Source organism: Oncorhynchus gorbuscha, linkage group LG03, assembly GCF_021184085.1.
Source record: "Oncorhynchus gorbuscha isolate QuinsamMale2020 ecotype Even-year linkage group LG03, OgorEven_v1.0, whole genome shotgun sequence".
NCBI lineage: Eukaryota > Metazoa > Chordata > Actinopteri > Salmoniformes > Salmonidae > Oncorhynchus > Oncorhynchus gorbuscha.
Window position 1 is genome coordinate 47,429,965 of NC_060175.1, and position 19,276 is coordinate 47,449,240.

Below are 19,276 nucleotides of genomic sequence, written 5' to 3' on the forward strand. Positions count from 1 at the left end.
GACATGGCTGCTCTTTCAAGAGTTAAGTCCACATAAGCTCCCACTTGAGTGTCAGAAGCAGAACGATGACTGTGGTTGCCTAGCGACATCTCAGCGAGTGCACCTAGAGGTGGTGGGTAAACACTTTGAGCCTTCCAGGGGGAGAAGTGACATCACGCTGTCTCCTGTGACAGGTGTCATATAACATGTTTGTTTCCATCTCTTATTTGTTACATTTTAATTGATGTCATACTGCTGTTTTTGATTAGTCAATATATTCAGTGCTTAAAGGCCCTTCAACCCTGTTTTTTATGATTCATACTTTCCTAACCCTAAAATCTACCAGTTGGTGCTGAAACAGAGATGCATATGCATATACTTAGATGGCTTTTTCTTATTGAGCCCTATATTCTGAACCCGATTTCTCTATGTATTCTAATATGTCGACAAAATACGAATGAAAGGTATATCGTATTTAAAGGGATGGCTTAAGATACATGTACTGAAAACCCCAGTGAATGAAAACCACATGAGAAAATCTGTTGGCTATCAAGTGGGAGGGTTTTCAGCGGTTTACTTACTTTTATTCAGTGCGCAGTTGAAGTCGGAAGTTTACATACACCTCAGCCAAATACATTTAAACTCAGTTTTTCACAATTCCTGACATTTAATCCTAGTAAAATGTCCCTGTTTTAGGGGAGTTAGGATCACCACTTTATTTTAAGAATGTGAAATGTCAGAATAATAGTAGAGAGAATGATTTAATTCAGCTTTTATTTCTTTCATCACATTCCCAGTGGGTCAGAAGTTTACATACACTCAATTAGGATTTGGTAGCATTGCCTTTAAATTGTTTAACTTGTTCAAACATTTCAAGTAGCTTTCCACAATAAGTTGGGTGAATTTTGTCCCATTCTTCCTGGCAGAGCTTGTGTAACTGAGTCAGGTTTGTAGGCCTCCTTGCTCGCACACCTTTTCAGTTCTGCCCACAACTTTTCGCACCAAAGTACGTTAATCTCTAGGAGACAGAACGCATCTCCTTCCTGAGCGGTATGGCGGCTGCGTGGTCCCATGGTGTTTATACTCGCGTACTATTGTTCGTACAGATGAACATGGTACCCTCAGGCGTTTGGAAATTGCTCCCAAGGATGAACCAAACTTGTGGAGGTCTACAATTTTTTCCTGAGGACTTGGCTGATTTAGTTAGATTTTCCCATGATGTTAAACAAAGAGGCACTGAGTTTGAAGGTAAGCTTTGGAATACATCCACAGGTACACCTCCAATTGACTGAAATTATGTCAATTTTGTCACGCCTTGGTCATTGTATCTTGTGTTTTTGTTATATGTTTGGGTAGGTCAGGGTGTGACATGGGTTTATATGTTGTATTTCGTATTAGGGTTTGTATTAATTGGGAGTGTGTATTATTAGGGGTGTGTCTAGTTAGGCTTGGCTGCCTGAGGCGATTCCTAATTGGAGTCAGCTGATTCTAGTTGTCTCGGATTGGGAACCATATTTAGGTAGCTTGAGGGCGCGTTGTATTTCGTGGGCGATTGTACCTGTCTTTGTGTTAGTCACCAGATAGGCTGTAAGTAGTTTCACTCGTTTGTTGTTTTGTATTCTCAGTTATTTCATGTACAGCATTTTCTTCATTAAAAGTCATGAGTAACCTACACGCTGCATTTCGGTCTGACTCACTTCAAACAACAGAGGAATATCATTACAGAATCGCCCACCACGATTCACAGACCGAGCAGCGTGTGAACTGGCAGGATCTGAAGGAGGACGATATGGATTATACTACGTGGGAAGAAATCGACAGGTGGGCGGCCCGACCCAGTGCGAGTGCAGGAGCCCGCCTGGGATTCCCTACAGCAATGCGAGGAGGGCTATACACGGATGGAATCGAAAAGGAGAGCACGGCTATACAGAGCGAAAACCGTAGGTAACGGGGAAAGCGCAGAGAGAGAGTGGCAGAGTCAGGAGTCAGACCTGAGCCTACTCTCCCTGTTAATTGTGAGGAGCAGCAATATGAGGACTTCTGGTCTTGGGAGATGATATTAGACGGAAAAGGACCCTGGGCGCAGCCGGGAGAATATCGCCGTCCCAAGGAAGAAATAGAAGTAGCTAAAGCGGAGAGGCATGAGTATGAGGAGGCAGCACTACGACGCGGTTGGAAACCGGAAAGTCACCCCAAAAAATTTATTGGGGGGGGCTAAAAGGGAGAATAGTTATGCCAGGTAGGAAACCTGTGCATACTCCCTGTGCTCACCGTTGGGCTAGAGAGACCGGGCAGGCACCGTGTTATGCTATGGAGCGCACGGTGTTTCCAGTGCGGGTGCAGAGCCAGCTGTGACTTATACCAGCCCTTCCTATTGGCCGGGCTAGAGTGGGCATCGAGCCAGGTAAGCTTGGGCAGGCTCGGTGCTCAAGAGCTCCAGTGCGCCTGCACGGTCCGGTCTATCCAGAGCCACCTATACACACCAGTCCTCCGGTAGCAGCTCCCCGCACCAGGCTTCCTGTGCGTGTCCTCGCGCCAGTACCACCAGTTCCAGCACCACGCACCAGGCCTCCAGTGCGCCTCGCCTGTTCAGCGCAGCCAGTGCTTTTCTCCCCTCCTGCGCTGCCGGAGTCTCCCGCTTGTTTAGCGCAACCAGAGCTGTTCTCTTCTCCTGCGCTATCGGAGTCTCCCGCCTGTTTAGCGCAGCCAGAGCCTTTCTCCTCTCCTGCGCTGCCGGAGTCTCCTGTCTGTCCAGCGCCACCAGTGCTCCCAGTCGGCCCAGCGCGTCCAGTGCGCCTCGCCTGTTCAGCGCAGCCAGAGCCTTTCTCCTCTCCTGCACTGCCGGAGTCTCCTGTCTGCCCAGCGCTGCCAGTCGGCCCAGCGTCACCAGTCTGCCAGGATCCACCAGAAGTGCCAGTCTGCCAGGATCCGCTAGAAGTGCCAGTCTGCCAAGATCTTCTAGATCGGCCAGACAACCTTAATCATCCAGGTCCAACAGCCAGCCAGGATTTACCGGAGCCTACTACCTGCCTGAGCTTCCTCTCAGTACTGAGCTTCCTCTCAGTACTGGGCTCCCTCTCTGTACCGGGCTCCCTCTCAGTACCGAGCTTCCTCTCAGTACTAAGCTTCCTCTCAGTACTGAGCTTCCTCTCAGTACCGGGCTCCCTCTCAGTACCGGGCTTCCCCTCAGTACCGGGCTTCCCCTCAGTACCGGGCTTCCCCTCAGTACTGGGCTGCTTCGGTCCCGGGCTGCCCCTCTGTCCCGAGCTGCCCCTCTGTCCCGAGCTGCCCCTCTGTCCCGAGCTGCCCCTCTGTCCCGAGCTGCCCCCCGGTCCCGAGCTGCCCCTCGGTCACGAGCTGCCCCTCAGTTATGTGGGGATCAGGGTGAGGACTATTAGGCCATGGTCGGCGGAGAAGGTGGATTATCCTAGGACGCGAAGGGGAGGAACTAGGACATTTATGGAGTGGGGTCCACGTCCCGAGCCAGAACCGCCACCGTGGACAGACGCCCACCCGGACCCTCCCTATGTTCTTGAGGTGCGTCCCGGAGTCCGCACCTTAGGGGGGGGTTCTGTCACGCCTTGGTCATTGTATCTTGTGTTTTTGTTATATGTTTGGGTAGGCCAGGGTGTGACATGGGTTTATATGTTGTATTTCGTATTAGGGTTTGTATTAATTGGGAGTGTGTATTATTAGGGGTGTGTCTAGTTAGGCTTGGCTGCCTGAGGCGATTCCTAATTGGAGTCAGCTGATTCTAGTTGTCTCGGATTGGGAACCGTATTTAGGTAGCTTGAGGGCGCGTTGTATTTCGTGGGCGATTGTACCTGTCTTTGTGTTAGTCACCAGATAGGCTGTAAGTAGTTTCACTCATTTGTTGTTTTGTATTCTCAGTTATTTCATGTACAGCATTTTCTTCATTAAAAGTCATGAGTAACCTACACGCTGCATTTCGGTCTGACTCACTTCAAACAACAGACGAATATCATTACAAATTTGCCTATCAGTAGCTTCTAACGCCATGACATAATTTTCTGGAATTCTCCAAGCTGTTTAAAGGCACAGTCAACTTAGTGTATGTAAACTTCCGACCCACAGGAAGTGTGATATAGTGAATTATAGGTAAAATAATCTGTCTGTAAACAATTGTTGGAAAAATGACTTGTGTCATGCACAAAGTAGATGTCCTAACTGACTTGCCAAAACTATAGTTTGTTAACAAGAAATTGTGGAGTGGTTGAAAAACGAGTTTTAATGCCTTCAACCTAAGTGTATGTAACTATCTGACTTCATGATGGTTAAAGGTTAACCATGGTTCAAATCAAGAGGAGGCTCAGTCCTAGAGGACCAGAGGTCAGGGGGAGGTTAAGAGGAGTCTACCGTTTGAAGTAACAAGTCAGAGATCATCTAGCAGCTGGCCTTGATCTCCATGAAGAGGAAAAACACCTAGGGCTCTATTCAAACTGTATCGCCTGACCGTTACAGACTTTGCTACAGAAATGTAAAGGTAATTTCTGATTGAGCCGACATGTACAGCATTTACTGTGAATGCAGCCTCCGCCAACGCTAAACATTGCCTTTAAATTTCAATTAGCGCTGAACTTCCGCGATACATATTGAATAGAGCCCTCGTTCTTTATTTACGCTAACTTATTGGGGTCTTTTCTCGTTCATGTCTTTTACTGTTCCAGAGTGGGTTAATGAGTATTGGGGTCGAGTGAAGCGGTCTGCTCTGCCCTGCAAATGAGCCCAGTGTTTATGACTGCCGCCGGAATGGGTTCATAACTGTGGCTGAACCTGTGAAGTATTGAATCTGGGGTTAATAGCCTGTTGGCCTCTTTAATGGGCCTCATTCAGACCATCTCACTGCTGCAGGCCATACACACACACAACACACACACACACACACACACACACACACACACACACACACACACACACACACACACACACACACACACACACACACACACACACACACACACACACACACACACACACACACACACACACACACACACACACACACACACACACACACACACACACACACACACACACACACACACAGTGTCATGCTGCTGACTAGTCCCCTAGGCAGTGTCTCTCAGGCTCATCACCTGGGGCCCCGATTCAGACTTAGGAAAGGTGTACTTTTCCTGCGCACTTCTCAGTAGTTGGTATTCAGACTAACCTGCAAGCGCGTAATGTGTTCTACAGGTGTGGCTACCTTTCGCGCACTGAATAAAAGTAACAGCCGAAATCCCTTCTACGGATTTTCTCATGGAGTTTTCATTTCAGTCAATAGGGTTTTCAGTACATTTATCTTAAGCCATCCCTTTAAATACGATGTATCTTTATTCGAAATTTGTCGACAGACACCACAATGCGTTGAGGAAACGGGGTCAGCAGGTACATAGTCAGTTAGGTTTGGCATTACTCTTCATCATGTTACTGTGATATCTTTACACATACACAGTTAATGCTAGTACACATGGTGGCTGATGACTTATTTATACTAATCACTCTGCTTCCAATTGATTGTTCATGTGAAGCCCTGGTCTGCATGCCTGTACTGACGCTGGACGAATGGAAATGCGATTGAATGGAAATAGCAGACAGAGCAGACATACTCTACACCCCAGTCTGCATTAGCCATGGATGAAGGCTTCTAAACCCTTCAAAGTGGGCTTGCTCAAAATCACCACACTCTGACAGGACCAGATAAGGCACTAACACCACATTGGGAAGGGTAGATGCTGCAAGTCAGTTATTCAACAAGGGGTTTTAGTGCAACTCAGTGGTACTTTGCAGAGATAGACCTACTAACAGATACACAAGCACATTCTGGTGGAAAGTTTGCAAAGTCTATGGTAGTTTGGTATGTGATGGGTAAACTAACATCTGAAAGATGTTATTTACATAAATACAGAGTTTGACAGGTTGAGACCCATCTGGTATCTGCTCCATCTCTCTCCCCACCACTGCAAACCTTTCAGATGAGCAGCCAGAGGTAGACTGGGATGCGGACAGAACTAGACTGGACTTACTAGACTGGACTTACTCTCTACTCTGAGGATTCACATCAGATTCTCCTGCTTTGGGGCCCAGTTCAATCAGATCCTCTTTTGCCAAAATCTGTACAGCGGTTGTTTTGGCGATGTCAGAGGTGGAACTGCGTTAGAGTTGTCAAATCCACAAGCTGCCCTGTGCAGTAGGCTATCACGGACACTGCCCTGTGCAGTAGGCTATCGCGGACACTGCCCTGTGCAGTAGGCTATCACGGACACTGCCCTGTGCAGTAGGCTATCGCGGACACTGCCCTGTGCAGTAGGCTATCACGGACACTGCCCTGTGCAGTAGGCTATTGCGGACACTGCCCTGTGCAGTAGGCTATTGCGGACACTGCCCTGTGCAGTAGGCTATTGCGGACACTGCCCTGTGCAGTAGGCTATCGTGGACACTGCCCTGTGCAGTAGGCTATCGCGGACACTGCCCTGTGCAGTAGGTTATCGCGGACACTGCCCTATGCAGTAGGCTATTGCGGACACTGCCCTGTGCAGTAGGCTATTGCGGACACTGCCCTGTGCAGTAGGCTATCGCGGACACTGCCCTGTGCAGTAGGCTATCGCGGACACTGCCCTGTGCAGTAGGCTATCGCGGACACTGCCCTGTGCAGTAGGCTATCGCGGACACTGCCCTGTGCAGTAGGCTATCGCGGACACTGCCCTGTGCAGTAGGCTATCGCGGACACTGCCCTGTGCAGTAGGCTATCGCGGACACTGCCCTGTGCAGTAGGCTATTGCGGACACTGCCCTGTGCAGTAGGCTATTGCGGACACTGCCCTGTGCAGTAGGCTATTGCGGACACTGCCCTGTGCAGTAGGCTATTGCGGACACTGCCATTGGATGCAGCGAGTCGCATTAGTAACAATCCCATACAGCCTCTACACCTCGATAACTGATATACATCTTTATTTGCTTCGTTTAATGATTTTAAACTTGACTGTCATTATTTCGATAGGCTATACAGCCTACACTTTCTCGTTCCGAACTTCTGACACGAGTGGGAGGGGTGTAGCTTCGTGATAAACACACGAGCAGCCGCTCACCGATTTGACAGCTCTTAATGCAGTTACACCGGCGACACCGCCAAAACACCAGCTATGCGGGTGTCTGCTATTGTCGGTTAACGCTTAATCTGATTGAATCGCAGCCTTGATCTCATTCACGACCTGATCTTAAAATAGCAGGAGTGCCCCACTGTGTCAGCACAACAGACCCGGTGTACAAGGGACCGGAGCAGCCCCATCAGCACTAAATTGTAAACAGTCAGTTACCAGGGCACCACCAACACCCAGTGGTCCAGGTCTTTCTCAGATTGGATTGTTCCCTCTGCCGGCCCAAGAGACGAGGCCTTTATGGGGAGGAAATTAAAGAGCTGGGCTGAGCGCATTTGAAAAGGAAAACTTTATTTACAACACATAAGGGGCTGGCTGATGGCCAACTGCTAAACTATTGCTCAGTAGCCTATACACAATTGATCAATAATCCACATCAATTTTGCTTTACTCTCTCTTTAACTCTTTAAACCTTATCAGTCATAGGGACTCCCAATAAAAAATCTGGTTTCTTTCACTACATTAATTTATCTGCATGTCTAGCCCTTATATTTAGCCTCACAATGAAGTGTTTTACCATTTTATTTTCAGGACAACTAGGGCTAAAAGTAGAACACAAAACCATTTAACATTAACAATGGCATTCATGAGTTTTATTGACAAATGTGACCGACTGCCTTGATTTGGTCTTATGTAGCAAAATTTGAAATTGTGTTTTTTTACATTGGATAAAAGCAGACACACAGAGCTACAAAATGGTATATCATACACTACATTTGAGGAATAATGGGAAAGTAATTCTGCTTTGAAAGTTGACAAACTTGTAACCTCACTTTTGAGAAAATGGTCTTTGAATTTTTGTTACACCTACTGGAGAGCTTTTTGCCCACACCCATTCAGCATCGTTCACACCCTCTTAAGATTCAGCCCCCACCCAAACTCTGACCATTTTACTTGTCCTAGCGTTGGTGACTAACTGTGCTGCTGGCAGCAATTTCATTACGCTTTTTTGACGGCGTTCGCTGACACCGGCCATATTCAACGGGTGTTGAGCATTCGTAAATTCATCAGTTATTCTGCACTCTGGCACACTCAGATGAGAGTGCTCTGAAATCGGAGTAGATGGCCAGACTGAATTTACAAACAAATCTGAAATGGTTTTGTTAACCATTTAGTTAAGACATGTAGTGAGCTAGCTAGGTAAACAATTTAGCATCATCCCAACTCATGATGTTACTACCCTGCATGAATCTGCAGGTAGCTAACCAACCAGGTTCAATGTTAGCTAGCTAACATTAGACTAAAACTAGCAAAGCAACTGGCTCTGCAATACGAATAATAAGATCATACATGTAACGTTAGCTAGCGAGCCAGCCAGCTAACGTTAGCTAGCTACCAGTACACTTTAACTTGAAATTAAACCACTTTCTGTCAAAATTATAAACGTGTAATATCTGAAAATGTAGCTAGCTAGACTATCTTACACATATACATCAAGGGTGGATGCATCTCCCTGTCACGGATGCCATGGTTGCCCTTAGTTTGAAGATGTAATCCAGAGACTGGTGTTTTCTCCATCTCCTTAGCTATGATACTCAAATTCCACAGATTTCAAAACTCGGTCCTCCAGAAAGTGGAGAGCAACACTTATCCAGTTTTACTACGCGATACATTTTTATAAAAAGCTAAGGTTAAACAGGAGTTCCTACACATACAGACCAGCTCAAATAGACAGAAGTATGCTATATAGCAGACCAATCCAAACTCATCTCTCGGCATGTCCACTCCACTCATTATCTCAGCCAATCATGGCTAGGGGGAAGGTTGCTGACTTTTCTGTGGCTAAACCAACTAGGCTCGTAATTTAACAATTGTATTAGTATTTACATATGCCATACTAGTTTGTTATTAAGGCACATGAAAGGTCACATGCATTTTTATAAAAAAACGGCTCTCCTGTGAAGTAGTGACCTGCGACATACACCTATTTTCTTGAAACGAGTCACAAACGTCGAGCAAAAACCAAATAGAAAATGAATTTATAAGAATGCTGTAAGTACAGAAATGGTTTGCTCAGTAGAAAATGAATATCCAACTACTTAGTGACAACTGTGTGGTGTTTGTGACAGAAACTACGTCAGCATTGTAGACACTATGTCCTGGGATTTCCTATGATATTCTATGTAGAAGAAACCTTACTTTCTAATGACTTGTTTGACTTGTGAACGTCCTCGAACAAAACATTGAGCAAACATGCGCATTTGTGAGAGTCTCCGCTATTCATAGTGGGCTCATAATAGTATGTCGCTCAAACCGTATGGATTTTACAGACATTTTTGTGAGAAGAACCGTTTTCGGGATCCGCCCTTATCTCACAATCCGCTCTAGCTCACCCCCTGTTAATCACACATACTAATGGTTGGTATCAGCTGAAGCAGAAGAACACAAATAGACAAAACCAATACAAAAAAAAGAAGTCTGTAACTCAAACACACACTGTTTAAGGGGTTGAAAGCACTAAATCACGCCGGTGTGATTGTGGGATTCAAAGTGTGCAGGACAGGGCCACAGGAACTGTTTGCCAATATATCAAAGTAGCTTGACCCTTGAAGAAACCGAAGTAACTCTCCATTTGCATCATCATCTGAAGACAATTATTACTTTTTAATAGTTTCTTGTGCAAAAGCAATGCCATTCATTGGTGATGGAATCTTCTTGTTAGTATGGTTGCTGTGCTTCACCGTATGAATGGAAGGAAATCCTTATTAAATTTCTCTCTCTCTTTCTCCAGGGTTGGTTCTGAGTGGACCTGGGTCTAAAACAGGTTAAAAAAATAATATATATATATATATATATATATATATATATATATATATATATATATATATATATATATATATATATATAATTTCTCTCTCTGGGTGTCTCATTAAAGGCTCTCTATCTAATGAGATTAGGTCCTGGGGATTAATGGTGTGGCTAATTGATAGACACACAGCCGGGGAGGATTAAAATCCTTCCATTCCCCCGCCACTTTTTGGGGCCTCAGCTGACTAATTGAAATCACAGGGATGGACACAAACACACGTTGTGACCCAGCTCTGCAGTGTACAGGGAGTTAGAACCGTCAGGCCTTGTCATCCAGCAAAAACACAAACAGAGAATAGTACAGTCAGTCATTCAGCGAGGGTGCAAAATAACCAATGGCCAAGTTTAAGATAAAAAATAGTATCAAGAGTATATTCCAGGAGGGTGTAATCTCAGAAAGTCGGGAGTGAAGAACACTGATGGTTGAACAGGGTAGAAATAAGTAAGGTGCCACATTTTTAAAACATGTCTCATTTATTTTCTAAAGCACATATCCAGATCAATGAAGAAAATAATTCAGATACACTGAATAATAGAACAACTATCAGCAGGCATGGCTGTTTAACCCTTGAACAGTTCCAACTTCAGAGGCCGACAGGAATGCGTCAAAGACACATGAGAAGAGAGGGCTGCATTTGACATATTAAAAAAACTGAACTATAACAAAGCTTTCTTAATTCTTAAAAAAGAACCAACAATTTTTTTTGTGTGAAAAACAGATAAACTGAAAGAAACCTACATACAGCATCTTGACCAAAATTAGAAAAGAAACACGCGCACACATTGAAAATGGCCGGGCCAAAATGTCATTCAGCCCATTGAAGAGCATCAACCTTTTGGTTGTTAATACTTCAAAAAATAGGTATCTTACAGCATTTTCTTTTTTGAATGTCTTTTTACAGAGTATATTCATATATTTTCAGCTTACTATTTTTTTAAACATTCTCACCACATAAGAACAAGTGCGTTGAGTAAAACATTTTGGAAAAAAATCATGCACCTTTTAATTGTTTTGTTGACCTAAAAAATGGGAATGTTCAAGGCAAAAAAATCCTTATAACGCTTCTTTTTCAGTGCCTTCTTTCCAAGCCATTTAAAGTCGTACTGTCTCATACTGTCTCACTACTCAGATCATGCCTATATAAGTTTTACAGTGTGGAAAGCAACACAAAACCGTACAGGGCAGGCAAGCGTCCAAACGTAAATGCTCCTAGACTGAGTTCACAGAGGAAAGGCAGGCATTCTCTGTTTGTTAGAAAACCCCCACATTTATAAAAACAACCACATACACTCACACACCCAATGTCAGTGTGTTGTTGTGTTGACCGGATGATGCTTGGGAAAGTCTTCGATCACCCTAGTGTGTATCAGGTCTCACTGACAGAGGGTTGCTTTAGTTGTACTTCCCCAAAATGCTCCAAAAGGTCAGAGTTCAACTGATCTTAACCTGCAGCCAGCCCTCGTTGTGAGGTTCACTTCTCTGTGTTGCTGCTGGGTACAGTAGTTCTTTCTACACCAGAGAGAAGAGGAGAGGGAGCCATATGAAGGTTGGGGGCATGGAGGTTACAAGGGAGTGTGCCGCTCGAAACCACTCCAATGGCAAACAACCCTGAGATAGCAGGAGTCCAATACAAAACACACCACAAAAGGCACTTTATAAAACGACAGTGCTTCTGTTCTAATGAAATTCAAGTTGAGAGAGAAAGTGTCTTTCTGTACACTCTGTTCAGTGTTAGGCCAAAAAGAGACGGGTTTGTCCTGTTCCTTTTTACCATCCAAGCCAAACGAGCATCATCACTCCTGTTTCTCAGACGTGCCTTGTGTCCCCAGATAGCTTGAAATTCAGTAGAGTGAGAAACAAAACACACTAAAAACTTGCCACTAAAAAAGCCAGAATAGAGTAGCAGCAGAACCTGGTGAGGTCACAGGCCGTGTTCTAGAACAGTCTCTAACGTCCGTTCTGTCCTCACTGGTCTACTATGGAAATATCTAATGTGGTACTGCTTGGGCCCTGCCTGTGGTTTCGAGGAGCATCTGACCCCAAACCCTCCCCCCGGACCCCCTCCGTACCCCACCCCTTTCTCAGTCGTCGTCTCCTCCGCCGTAGAGGTCAGCCAGCTTCTTGAAGCGGGGGCCCCAGTCGTTGAGGTAGTCGTAGTCCTGGTCCCCTGAGCTTGAGGAGTTGAGGGAGCTGACGGAGCCGGCCGTGGAGCCGCTGCCCTCATAGTCAAACACCAGCAGGGAGTCATAGGGCGGGGCTGTGGGGTCGTTGTCTGCTGCCCTCAGACCCTGAGAGGGAAACACATAGAGGGTTAGTTAATACTGAGGAGAGGAAGGCAAAATACTTCTACTGTGCCTTGCTACTGTGTTTGAAAACTTTTGAAAAGATATCACTGTTAAGTACAACAAGGACGTGAACATTAACAAACTTGAATGATCTTTTGAGATGAACAATGTCTAATAGTTAACATACGTCGTTGATGAAGTCTCCAATATCTCCGGGATGAGGCAGGCTAGGTCTGATTGGGTACTGGGACTCAGCGATGACAGGCCTCTCGTCCACCCTGCGCACCCCCGTTGGTTTACAGATGATGTGGTCCAGAGCCTCGGGCTGCTGCAGTTGGCTTAGGTCATAGTCCTGCAACACCAGACAAGGAAGGGGACTCAGTGTAAGTGTAAGAATGGCGGAGAAAGTGTCTGAGTCCAATCACAGTACTTTTTAAACATTACATCTACATCATCGTTGTCGTCGTCATCATCGTGGTCATCATCAGGTTATAAGTATGGCTGCGTTGTTAAACGAAGTCCTAGTGCATGTGTATATCACTGACCTGGTCCTCCTCTCCTCCTCCCTCCTCATCGTATTTCAGGATGTTGTCTCTGACGTCGTCCTCTGGGTCAATCAACAGGGGCTTGGCCTGACGCTCCTTCTCCCTCCGCTTCATCCACATCACAAACACCAGTACCATTGCTGCAACACACACAGCACATCAGCAGGGTAGACAGAGGAGGGCTGGGAGTAGCATGTTGACACAGTCAATGACACCTACAGCACAGGTGTGTGTGTGTGTATAAGTGTGTATTATACTCACTAAGCAGTATGATGATACAGATGAGTATGGCTATGATCGCTCCGGTCCCCAGTCCAGCGGCGGCTACAGCTCCGGTGGTAGTACAGTCTCCGTTGTCGTCACACGGACACACCTTGACCTTTATCATAGACCTGTTAGAGAGGGGCGGGTTCCCAGAGTCCGACACTATGATGGGAACCTCATACACCCCTGCATCCAGGTAGGGAATCCTCAGTCTCAGCTGGGCATAGTCACCTGCACATAATCACACAGACACAATGTCCCGTCACTGCGTGAAGCTCCCAGTATCCGATAGCAATGGTGTAAAATATAAACAGTTGACCATTCTGGGGTTTTACTGTAGTCATCTATGTGAGCAGTACTGCAGAGATACAATACATGCAAATGCATACTGAATAATACACAGGCAGTTACTGTAGCTCAATACACACACAGCTACAGCACAGGATATCTCATTCAACCTAAACCAAGAGTATCAGTTTAAAAAAATATATGATTTCCACAGCACCTCACAACACAAAAACACAAAAACAAAACGCACGCTATACAACACATTCCCCGAGGTGATCAACATATGGTTTCCAAATTTCGTCAAACACATCTGGTTTTTATTTCGCTTTATAATATACAAAATCCAACAGTATGTAGCCAGATAGTTCAGTCCTCCAGTTTCTTATTGAGGGTGAATATGAGGTTTACTATTTCATGGATATACATTTTCTTTGCAGCAATTAGACCTAGATTACAAAACCTTCTCTGATATTGATCACCAATATTTACATTTCCCAACGGACAGAAATGGATGTAAATTCCTAGACACAATGAAATGACAGCTCATACATGATCCCACAATGGTGTCCGTTTATCACAGGACCACAGCATGTGCAATAAAACGGTTCCTTTGAGCTTTCTGCATCTCCAACCAAAATGTGACATTACATTACAGTCCTATGAATTATCTTAAATAATCATACGGTAATACATTTTTTGTTACAATACTCCTCCATGCACCAGGATAGTCTGCTGTCCATTGTTTAAGTGAATGCAGATGTGTAGCACAGTAATACATGTTCATATGAGGTAGTCCAAGACCCCCAGGCCATTTCATTTATTCAAAAGGTTGGATGAAATTGAAACTGTCAGGGCATGGAATAAATACATCAATCTTGGTAATATATACATTTTTATTGTGTTGACTCTACCTACATGTAACATAGATATTGAGAGAGATCTCCATCTCTGAACATTGAATTCAATCTTATCTATTAAAGGAAAGTAATTGATTTTATATGCCTCCTCCAGATTGCATGGCATCAGGACATCCAGGTATTTCATATGTGTCTTTGTCTAGTTCCACTTAAATGTACTTTCTAAGCTTGAGAAGTATAATTAGAAATGGGCATTATTTCAGTTTTCTCCCAATTGACTTTAAATAGAGCACCATATGTGTCCAACAGTAGTAAAAGAAAAGACAGATAAATAAAGTCAAATGTAATCCTCATACAATGACATTACATGTTGATCTCCACTAATCTCTATGCCCCAGATTGAGCCATGAGTTCTAATTACTGATGCTAAGGGTTCTGTGACTACAGAAAATAAATAACTAGACAAAGGGCATCCCTGTCTTGTCCCTCTTGATAACGGAAATGATGCATAGATCTGTCAATTTGTTCATGTAGATGCTTTGTGGGATTTGTACACTAGCTCATCCCAGGAAATAATTAACAGATCAAAATCAAACTTTTTTTAAAAGACAGTCACCAAATATGCCAATTCCAGCCCGTCGAATGCTTTTTCAGCATCTATTGATACTGCCACTTTTGGAGCGTTCAAGTTCTTGGTATGATGAATTATTGGAGGTTGTCAGAAGAAATCCTGTTCCTGTTTCTATGCGAAAAGCCAATATTTTAGCAATGATTTTGTGATCCACATTCATGAGTGATAATAGGCAGACAGATCCGCATGACAATGGATCCTTATCTTTCTGTTTAAATAGGGTGATTGTAGCCAAACAGAGACTGGGGAAGTATGTTTTTCTCTAGACCTGCTGTGAGCAAAAGTAATATAGGCTCCAGCCATTTGGAACGGAAGTGTCAATATATTTCACTGGGAATTCATCATTAGATTTCCTATTTTTTAGATTATTGATGGACTCCAACAATTCACCCGGGGTAATGTTTCTATCCATATTCATTTTCTCTGATACACTTATAATTGGTCAAATTGGCTTATTAAGGAAATTGTCTATATCCTAATTTGAACTTTTGTTTTATGATTGATACAGTTTGTGATCAAACGTTTTAAAGACTCAGTGGATTTCAGAAGGATCCACTGTTATGCTACCTGGGGTTTGAATGCTATGGATGAAGCATATTCCCCCTCAGGAAACTAAAAAGATTTGGCATGGATCCTGAGATCCTCAAAAGGTTCTACAGCTGCATCACCATCACTGCCTGGTACGGCATTGCTCGGCCTCTGACCGCAAGGCACTACAGAGGGTAGTGCGTACGGGCCAGTATATCACTGGGGCTAATCTGCCTGCCATCCAGGACCTCTACACCAGGCGGTGTTAGAGGAAGGCCCTAAAAATAGTCAAAGACCCCAGCCACCCCAGTCATAGACTGTTCTCTCTACTACCGCATGGCAAGCGGTACCGGAGTGCCAAGTCTTGGACAAAAAGGCTTCTCAACAGTTTTTACCCCCAAGCCATAAGACTCCTGAACAGGTAATCAAATGGCTACCCGGACTATTTGCATTGTGTCCCTCCCCCAACCTCTCTTTTTACGCTGCTGCTACTCTCTGTTTATCATATATGCATAGTCACTTTAACTATACGTTCATGTACATATTACCTCAATTGGGCCGACCAGCCAATGCTCCCGCATATTGGCTAACCGGGCTATCTGCATTGTGTCCCACCAACCCCTCTTTTACGCTACTGCTACTCTCTGTTCATCATAGTCACTTTAACCATATCTACATGTACATACTACCTCAATCAGCCTGACTAACCGGTGTATGTATGTAGCCTCGCTACTGTATATAGTCTCGCTACTGTATATAGTCTGTCTTTTTGCTGTTGTTTTATTTATTTACCTACCTATTGTTCACTTAATACCTTTTTTGCACTATTAGTTAGAGTCTGTAAGTAAGCATTTCACTGTAAGGTCTACCAACACCTGTTGTATTCGGCGCACGTGACAAATAAACTTTGATTTGATACTGTATGTTTCCCTTCCTCTTTCTTAATTTACCAATCAAGTATTTTCCCTGCACTTTCACCTTGCTCAACATATTGTTGCTTAGATCTCATGGCAGCAATCTCTGCAGATCGGGTGTTTATTGTGTTACATTCGAGCTTCAAAGTGTTCAACTGTTGAAGGGTGTTCAAATTTTGTGTTAAAATGTTTGTTCTCGTATTTCTAATTCTTTATGGGTATTCTTTTTCTTATGTCAAGAGTAAGACATGATTAAACCTCTCGTAAATGCTCTTGTATAAGAGCTTCCCAGACAACAGTTGGGCATACTTCATGATTTAAATGTATTTCCAAAAACATGCATATCTGTGTGTTGAGCTATGAGGTAAACTTCTTATCTTCCAAGTAACATTGTGTTAAATTGCCATGTTTTTGCTACCTTACCGTGAAATGCTTTCTTACAAGCCCTTAACCAACAATGCAGTGTTAAGAAAATAAGAGTTGAACTGAAGTAAAAAAAAGAAACACAATAAAAGAACATTAACGAGACTATACACAGGGGGTACCGGTTCAGAGTCAATGTGTGGGTGTACAAGTTAGTTGAGGTACTTGAGGTAATATGTTCGTGTAGATATTGCATTGATGATAAACAGCGAGTAGCGGCAGTGTAAAAAACAAGAGGGGTCAATGCAAAGAGTTTGTAGCCATTTGATTATTTGTTTAGCTGTCTTGTGGCTTGAGGGTAGAAGCTGTTAAGGAGCCTTTTGGACCTAGACTTGGCGCTCTGGTACAGCTTGCCGTGTGACAAGTCTATTACTTGGGTGGCTGGAGTCTTTGACAATTGACAATACAGTGGTGTGTATTCATGGATGCCAAGCTAAGCCACGTTTACCCAAAAATATTGATCAAGAAAGAAAGAAAAAATGTATCTTTCTTATCTCTGTGTTTCATAATTTTCCCGCAATTCGCAAGGGGCTGAATGTATCTCATCAGAGAAAGCAGCTGAGCGAGCAAAATAGCGGCCCTCTTTCTTTGTATGTGTAGCCCATCTATAAATGATTGCCAACCCACGTTGAGCTACACTGAGTGTGCTCAACTGTGAATGGTCCTGGTGGTCCAAAACAAAGTGTAAAGGAAAGCCAGTTTGGATTTGGCTTCATACCAATCACATCACATCAAAAGCTAAACGTTATTGACAGAAAAATACTTGAATTGTTGCATCTCGTTGTGTTGTTGTCCTCCGGTGGTTAGCTAGCTAGCTAAAATTGTTCCTTTCCCAAATTAGCCATGGATGGAGATAGGGATTTGGACTTGCGGTTTTACTTCATTCTCTGTACTGGCCAATGATTATGACGGCGATTCTGATCTTATCATGAATTAATGAATTGTGTCCCTGGCCTGAAGTTCAATATGTAGTAGGCTAATGTTAACTAACTGGCTCGTCGTTGCCCATGGAAGGAAGTTAGGCTAGTTAGCAAGCATTTTAGCCAGGTAGCCTAGGATAACTAAAACTAAAAGTGTGTACTGTATGTCAGTCATAGACTGTTTTGGCAACATGAAAGAGGAGGATGGCATTGGCATTTCTCAACAAGTAGGATGAGTCAACATGTTTTTTTCTACTTAGCACAGAAATCAGTACCAGTTACAGCCAAAATCATATTTAGCTTAATTAAGTTGATTGGAATAAATCGTTTAAAAAATATATATTTTTGTGCACTGTATTAGACTAAGCATAGGTGATTTAATGATGTTGAAATGTTGAAGTTGAAATGATGCTGGAATATTGGAGCCAGCTCCTCTTTTCTTTGCGACTTGCTGTAACTCTGTGGTTCTAAATCAATAATTGTTTAGTAGTCCGAAAATGTCAGAAACATAAACTTAATTGACCAGCAACTGTTTGTTATTTGCAATATGCTTTGTGGACTCCACTGGACAGATGTTGCTCTCCGGTTTTGTGATGAAACAAAGGTGTGGTTGAATTTATGATGCCACTGCGTCTTTTTATTGTCTCAGCCTTAGGCTATATCAACGTGGCAAGGCAAATTAACTCACAGGTTATAGGTTAAACAATGCACTTTCTTTTCTGGCTTGATTTCTCCACACATGCTACTGTATTTATATAGTCTTGGCCAGATACATTTTTTTGACCATTATTTAACTAGGAAAGTCAGTTAATAAGAACAAATTATTATTTAAAATGACGGCCTACACCGGCCAAACCCGGTCCAATTGTGCAACGCTCTATGGGACTCCTAATCACGGCCAGATGTGATACAGCCTGGATTCGAACCAGTGACTGTAGTAATGCCTCTTTCACTGAGATGTAGTGCCTTAGACCACTGCACCTCTCGGGAGAGCTCTAGTCAACCACAAATGCCCTATTTTAAGTAAGTAAGGTGTATTACGAAGGACAATATTTATCTACTGAAACAAAATATAAACGTAATATATGTGTTTATATCATGTTTCATGAGCTGAAATAAAATATCCCAAAAATGTTCTATACACAAATGATCTATATCTCAAACTTTGCTCAGAAATGTATTCACATTCCTGTTAGTGAGCATTTCTCCTTTGCCAAGATAATCCATCCAACTGACAGGTGTGGCATATAAAGAAGCTGCTTAAACAGCATGATCATTACAAAGGTGCACCTTGTGCTGGGAACAATAACAGGGTTTTCTCCACCATAAGCAGCTGCCAACATTATTTTAGAGAATTTGGCAGTATGTCCAATCGGCCTCACAACAGCAGCACGCCCCTACCTTCTTTTTTTAAAAGGGGTCTGTGACCAACAGATACATATCTGTAGTCCCAGTCATGTGAAGTCCATAGATTAAGGCCTAATTAATTTATTTAAATTGACTGATTTCCTTACATGAACTCTAACTCAGTCAAATTGTTGCATATTATGTTTATATTTTTGCTCAGTGTTTAAAAATGTCCATTGCCCAACTAGTACTAAATTAAACATTTTTTAAATATATAACATTTAAATAACATTTCTTAAAAACGGGCAA

At 43.5% G+C, this 19,276-nt stretch overlaps 1 protein-coding gene across 3 annotated transcripts in view; it reads right to left on the minus strand.

Annotated features, from left to right (window-relative positions):
* Window positions 1–10,405: 10,405 nt before the first annotated feature.
* Window positions 10,406–19,276, minus strand: part of LOC124031458 (cadherin-4-like) — a 258,408-nt gene continuing 249,537 nt past the window's right edge. For all 3 annotated transcript variants that reach the window (XM_046342698.1, XM_046342697.1, XM_046342696.1), the window contains 4 exons: window positions 13,057–13,290; window positions 12,796–12,935; window positions 12,438–12,602; window positions 10,406–12,253 (listed from right to left, as the gene is read on the minus strand). In XM_046342698.1, coding sequence (XP_046198654.1) covers window positions 12,047–12,253; window positions 12,438–12,602; window positions 12,796–12,935; window positions 13,057–13,290 — 746 coding nt within the window. In that variant the 3' untranslated portion in view covers window positions 10,406–12,046. The remainder of the gene's footprint in view (window positions 12,254–12,437; window positions 12,603–12,795; window positions 12,936–13,056; window positions 13,291–19,276) is intronic.